General features: G+C 37.9%; 1 protein-coding gene across 1 annotated transcript; it reads left to right on the top strand.

Annotated features, from left to right (window-relative positions):
• Positions 1-1959: 1959 nt before the first annotated feature.
• Positions 1960-5544, top strand: LOC110022516 (cytochrome P450 90A1-like). Its single transcript, XM_020721492.1, has 6 exons — positions 1960-2701; positions 2760-3029; positions 3131-3299; positions 4854-4960; positions 5029-5150; positions 5251-5544. The coding sequence occupies exons 1-6, from the start codon at positions 1991-1993 to the stop codon at positions 5345-5347; spliced, it is 1476 nt and encodes a 491-aa protein (XP_020577151.1). The 5' UTR covers positions 1960-1990; the 3' UTR covers positions 5348-5544.
• The last annotated feature ends 1456 nt before the right edge of the window (positions 5545-7000 follow it).

The following is a 7000-nucleotide window of genomic DNA, read 5'->3' as shown; positions in this document are numbered from 1 at the left end:
TAGGATGAACTCAATGATACCAAATTTAGGTCAATTTAGGTCTAATCAACTCAGTATCAAGCCATTGAAGCACGTTTAAAGGCTTTGGATCGTTAATTGAATTTATTCAAAAAGCTGCAATTGCTCCAAACATAATTTTCTTTGTCATGCTTTTGTTATTGAAGTAGAAAAAATATATTCAACCATCTGCTAATTTTGGAAGGCAAGATTGATTACTAAAACATCTCAAGAGAAAAAGAGATGATTAAAATTAAAAGCTAATTTCAATATTTTAATGTTAATGATACATACTAGGAACATCCCAAAGTTCAAATTAAAAGGTGTGATCAATAAAATCCACCAACATATGGGAAAAAATGAGTATTTTCATCAAATTTTTCCAATTTTATAAACATTAGAAAATTAATCCCTCCTTCGAACATAACATTAACACCTGATGCGTCATTAGAAATTTTTTATCCATCCAACATGAATCTCGATGCATGTTTTGAACAATAAATGTTCTAAGTTCGAATTCAATGTTATCCAAGGCCCTAATCTTAACAATTTTAAAGTCAAACATATCGACTCAATAGGATGAACTCAATGATACCAAATTTAGGTCAATCTAGGTCTAATCAACTCGGTATCAAGCCATTGAAACATGTTTAAAGGCTTTGGATCGTTAATTGAATGGTTGAATGAATTCCAAATTTAACATATGTATATTCAAATCAAGCGTCTCAAGGAGAGGAATCCAACGAGCTAAAGATCACTCAATTCTAAGGTCACTAAGACACTCAAATCGTTAAAAAAAATCTTAATGATTAAGGAAGATCAATATCGGTCATCTGATCAGATAGGTTGTGAAGTTATTCGCCTAAAGATCAAAATGCCCCTACCGAATAAGTTATAAATGGATTCCCTCCCTTCATTTGAGGGAGGAAGGAGCAAAAGAGGAATTCCAAATCCCATTTTGGACTGAAAATCAGGTGAGACAACCACCTTTGACTATTGTCGACCCCCTTTCTTTGATCACCATCAACCACCGCCGCTCATCACTACTTGCAGCCACTGACCTTCTGCTATCAGCGACTCCCGCTTGCAAAAGTCATCTCCCAAATATGTTTGTAATGAATAACATGCATTAAAGATCCAATGATAATTTCTAGTCCTCATAGTCATCAACCACCATAATCAGTTGTTGTTGTTGATCACAAACAATTGGCGACTACTGCTTACGATCGTCACAGTCAAAATATGACAATTATTCTCAATACCCTTATTTTTTTTTTTTTTGTACTTTGTATAATAAAAAGTATTGTATCTAATAACCACTCTCCCAAGTTGTGAGCAAAGGGTATACATTTGTACTTGCACATTTACTGGTGTCTCCTCCTGTACCTTTTTTATTATCTATGTGTGTGTTAGATTTTTGTGAAACACTAAGACATTAAATTATTACTCCACCAACATAAATCTTTTGACAAGCAATAACATGAAAGATAATATTAATAAAAGTATTTTAATAATAATAATAATATCATGAATAAATCATACTCTGACCAGGATTATTTTATGATAAAAAGTTTATGTAATTCAGATTCCACCACTTTGATATTGAAAAGTTATAATAGCTCACTTTTTTCCATTAAAAAAAAAAAATCATCCTCCGAGCTAGACAACATTGAACTAAAAAAATGAAGGCCTGATGATAATAAAATTAAAATTTGTGCCAGAAAATTTTAAATAAAATAAAATTTATATATTAAATTTTTTCCCTAAATTTATATATTTAAATGAGATTTTTCAGGATATTAGCTTTTTTATAAATAATCAAATATGAAGTGTTATTTGCACATGCATTTAATTCGGAAAACATTAAATAAATAAAAAACATTCTCCTTCAACAGAGCAAGCCTTGTCTCCATTAAGAAATCTCTCACTCTCATCTCTGAAATCTACCCCCTCCGTCTCCCCCTCCCCCTCCCCCCCCCCTCTCACCCTCTCAATGGCTTCATCTTCCATTCTACTCATCTTCTCCTCCTTCCTTTTCCTCCCACTCCTCCTCATCACCCTCCTCTTTCTTCTCCACCGCAGGAACCTCTCCCCCCACCTCCCACCAGGCACCACCGGCCTTCCTATCCTCGGCGAGACCCTTCGCATGATCACCGCCTACCGTTCCGGCCACCCCGAACCCTTCGTCGACGACCGCGTTCGCCTTCACGGAGGCCGCCTCTTCACCACTCATCTATTCGGCGAGCTCACCGTCTTCTCCGCCGACCCTGAATTCAACCGCCTCCTTCTCGCCGGCGAAGGACGCACCTTTGAATCCAGCTATCCTTCCTGCATCTCCACTCTCCTCGGCCGCCGCTCTCTTTTGCTCATGAAAGGCGCCCTTCACAAGCGCATGCATTCTCTCATTCTCACCCGCTTCGCTTCACCCCAAGTCATTCGCTCCTCTCTTCTCCCCAGCATCGATCAACTGATTCGGCTTAATCTCCGGTCATGGGGCGGCGGTGTTTGGTTGCTTGATCAGGCAAAGAAGGTGTCTTTCGAGATGACGGTGGAGCAGACCATGAGTGAGGGGCCGGGAGAGTGGACGGAGTATCTCCGTCGACATTATAATGCTCTTATTGATGGATTCTTTTCTGTTCCTCTGTTCCCTTTCCTCCGCTTCACTACCAACGGAGATAAATGTCTCATCTTTACACAAAATTTTGTTTTTTTTTTTCCGTTTATTTTGCTCCTTTTTAATGGTGTCATGGGTTTTTGATTAGGCGCGGAAGAAGGTAGCTGAGGCGCTGATGGAGCTGGTGAAGCGGAGGAAAGCGGAGAAGATGAGGGAAACAGAAACAGAGGATGAGGAGGTGAGCAGGAAGAAGGATATGGTGGACGAGCTGCTTGAGGCTGATGAGGGTTTTACAGAGGAGGAGATGGTGGATTTCTTGCTTGCGTTGCTGGTGGCTGGACATGAGACGACGCCGGTCTTGATGACTCTCGCTGTCAAGTTTCTTACAGATAACCCCTCCGCTCTTGCTCTCGTCAAGGTGTCGGCTTTGTCTTCTCGATTTCTGGTTCTGTTTTGTAGAAAAAAGGTGAGAGCTTTGGATGGATCTGTGTGTGTAATACAAATTGGGGTGGATTGCAGGAAGAGCAAGAGGAGATCCGAGGGAGGAAGAAAGATGAGCTTGAGGCTTTGGATTGGAGCGATTACAAGGCGATGTCTTTTACACAGTGCGTCGTAAATGAGACGCTGCGCGTCGCCAATATCATTAGCGGCGTTTTCCGGCGAACCGTTGCTGATGTTAATTACAAAGGTGACCATTATTAATCCTTGATTCTTATCAATAATTAGGTCCTATAAGTTTAGCACTTGCATTTGTTGCTTAGAGGCCATTTGGAGGCAAAAGCTGAAATCAGGTTTTGATGTGGATTAGCTATGCAATTTGCCACCACAGAAGCTAAGTAGGTGCAAGACTCCGTTGGTTTTGTTGGGATGTTAGAACTCCCAATCTCCATATATTATAAAAATTGAGTTGGTATTTAGTTTTTATTCATATTAGCCAGATTTGGGACAAGGTTGACCTCAAATTTACAGGATGAGTCAAGCAAAACATGATTATGCTTGTTGCATTGAGTTTGTGAACGCATGTATTATTCAAATTTGAGCACAAATGGATTGGGCTGGCTAGCCCCTTTCCCTGTCTTGTGTGACAGAACATCATGCGATAGAGAGCTTGCGACATCTTTGATAAAGTATTATCCAACCAGTCGAAGAGGCATGAGTTTTCTATTTTTCATTCTGAATAATGAAAGCCCTTCAACTGGAGTCGAACAGGGCTTGATCGTTGTGAAGGTGCGAACTCTCACCCATCAAGATATTGTTCGTTTGGCCTAGTGGCCTCTCGGTTTTGTCCCATTGGTCTAGTTCCTAGGAGGTCACCCCCCCAAAGTGCGCTTCTGCACGAGCACTCTTAGCTTTGGAGTTTTTGATGAAATTCCTATTTTTACATCAAAAAGCGAGCACTCTTAGCTTTGGAGTTTTTGATGAAATTCTTATTTTTACATCAAAAAGTGCCTCGAAGTTTTGAAGTTCAGCTTCTTTATATCCAAGGGGTTTTATAATCTCCACCACTTAAGTAACCCACGTTCTTGTTGATTATCTTTATCCAGAACCATTTATCAAACAAGTATTTCTATCTTCAAACTGGTTTACTCCCATGAGGTCACTCATCCTAAGAGTGGTTCCGCACCAACACGCTTTACTCTGAAGTTTATGATGAAATTCCAACCGTTACACTAAAAAACACTATGATGTATAAAAGTTCAACTTCATTCTACTAAAGGGGTCACAATCGTATATTTGGTTTAACTAAAAATAAATAATTATAAAACATCTTGCAACAATTCATATTGACCGACCTCATCACCGTCCATTTTGCAGAAACAAAAGTGCAATCTATTGGTTGATTGATATTTTATACATTTCTTCTGCGCGCACTCATCTCCTTGTAGAATTAATGGTAACAAGGAATTTCTTTCATAACGATTATTGTGTGAGTTTATGAACATTCTATCATAATCTGACAATAAATCATATGATGGGTCAAATTTGTGAAAGTTTTATACATTGTCATGTATCATAAATTTCCAGCCTGTAAGGTTGGAGGAAAGGAATACTGAGTGTAATGTCTATCTGTATTCATCATTTTCGACATTTTAGGTGCATTTTCTTGAGTCGTCATTTTTTACAAATCTACCATCTATGTGAATTATCAGTTAGACACAAGCAGATATATCTTAGACAAATCATGAATATAATTTAGCTTTCTTTCATATAAACTTAGCTGAAACCATATGGCCTATTACAGGTTACATAATTCCAAAGGGATGTAAGGTGTTTGCTTCTTTCCGAGCAGTGCACCTCGATGAAAACTACTTCCATGATGCTCGTACCTTCAATCCCTGGAGATGGCTGGTAACCCTACAATAACCCGCTCTTAACGAAAACTGGTTTAGTTAGTGTCAGCTCGAACTATATTCGAGTCACAGTGTGGCGAACCCCCAACCTTTGCCCCCTTTGGCGGTGGCCAGCGGCTATGTCCCGGTTACGAGCTCGGACGTGTCGAGGTCTCTGTTTTTCTCCACTACCTCGTCACCTGCTTCAGGTACTCATTGTTGTTGCTCTTAATAATTTAGTGAATGTGTTTTGTTTTTTTTATTTTATTTATTAAAAATGTTTGAACTTAAGTATTGTTTGATGAACAGCTGGGAAGTTGCAGAGAAGGATAAGCTGGTATTCTTCCCCACCACAAGAATGCTAAAAGGGTACCCCATCCATGTGCAGTGCCATGGATCTCTTTGATATGATGATGATGATGATGATAACATGCGTAGCATTAAGCTTATAGCTTATTATATATAATTCGTTAAAATATGCTTATAGTAATGACCATGAATGTGGTTTAGAGACTGGAAGAGGTTTGTGGGTGAGAGATTTCTTTGTTGTACCGTGTAGAGTTAAAAGTATTCAGTTTTAATGGTATACTTTTGATTTCCTCATATTAATTAACTTTTAACTTATGAGGCAAAATATTTAAACGTCGACCATCTGATGATCCGATTAGGAGAGTAGATGTTTGAGTAGATGTTTTAAATTCGACTTGTGTTAAGAAAAACAGAGGTAGACCTAGGAAGACTTGGGCTTATGATCTTAATTTACATCTTAATTTACTAGAATTAAATGAAAATATGATACTAAATAGGACGCAATGGAGAAAAATGATTCATGTAGCCAACCCCACGTAGTGAAATTAAAGCTTTGTTGTTGTTGTTATCATTGTAAAGTTAACTTCTTGGGTAATCTCATGTTGAGTTTAAGTATTAATTTGGAGAATATGAGCTAATTTTTTGTGGTATGAAAGATGCTATTTGAGAAAGGTAATCTTTCAAGCGTTTTAAGTGGAAATCATGCAGTGAGAAGTTAAGTTGCATATTTGGTAGAGTATTTTTGCAGTATATTTCATAAAATTAATCTGTGATTGATCAAAATTTGAAAATTGAGTGAGTTTTTGAAGCGTTATTAGATTAGGGCGATCCACTAAGAAGGGTGGAGAGAACAAGATATTCATGTTGCAATGATGCATCGTTGTTGATTTTAGGGAAATTTACATTCTTAGCACACGGTTATGTATTTATGTAGCTCACCTAAATTTTCATGTTGCACAGCATATTGGTGCTTTAAGCCTATGCATATAAAGGTGTATTTCACTTTTAAAAAATGATGGTAGTATTAATTTTTATGTGATATTAAAGATTTGAGTGCTATGTGTGTAAATATGAAATTTTACATGTGATATATGTAAATACATAAGAATTGTGTGCTATGTCTGTGTACATCAAAAATGGGCCAGCATTGATCTTAAGAAGATTCAATGGTAAAAAAATTCAACAGTCCAAAAAGGAATGGTACATCGAAGGTTGGCTCATTATTAAGAGATCATAAGGCTCACTTGATCGATCGAGCAATGTTATGCAAATAAAGCCAAAAAGGCCAAAATCTTCTAGATCATGAGACGAACAAAAAAATGACAGGATGATCCAAGCGTGGGTCATTCGGCTTGAAGCTTGCCAAAATAGGATTTGAGCCAATCATTACAGAAAAGTTGACCTGATACAACAGCCTAACCTCTAGTAGCATTGATTTAAGGGTGGATTCAGTTCCACATAAATTTTCAAGCATCCCAAAGACACCTCAGAGGCTTTTTGTTAGGGAGCGAGGATTGATATTAGATCACCTGATTGACATATGCCGATCAAGCTCAGCAGCTAAGCTAATCCTGTCGACTCAAAGCCAACTATGACTAGCCGATCGAGCCAGAAAGCAGCTTGATGATAAGTTCATACATATAAAATACTAGAAATATCCTAGTACGGACTATTTTCAAACATGAGCAAAAAAGTAGTTTCATCATCTCATCTATAAATAGAGAAAATATTTTATGAATAAGACATGATT

Source organism: Phalaenopsis equestris, unplaced genomic scaffold (assembly GCF_001263595.1).
Source record: "Phalaenopsis equestris unplaced genomic scaffold, ASM126359v1 Scaffold000194, whole genome shotgun sequence".
In the NCBI taxonomy this organism is placed as follows: Eukaryota; Viridiplantae; Streptophyta; class Magnoliopsida; order Asparagales; family Orchidaceae; genus Phalaenopsis; species Phalaenopsis equestris.
Note: the sequence above shows the minus strand (reverse complement) of the source record. Positions and strands in the feature narration are given on the sequence as shown.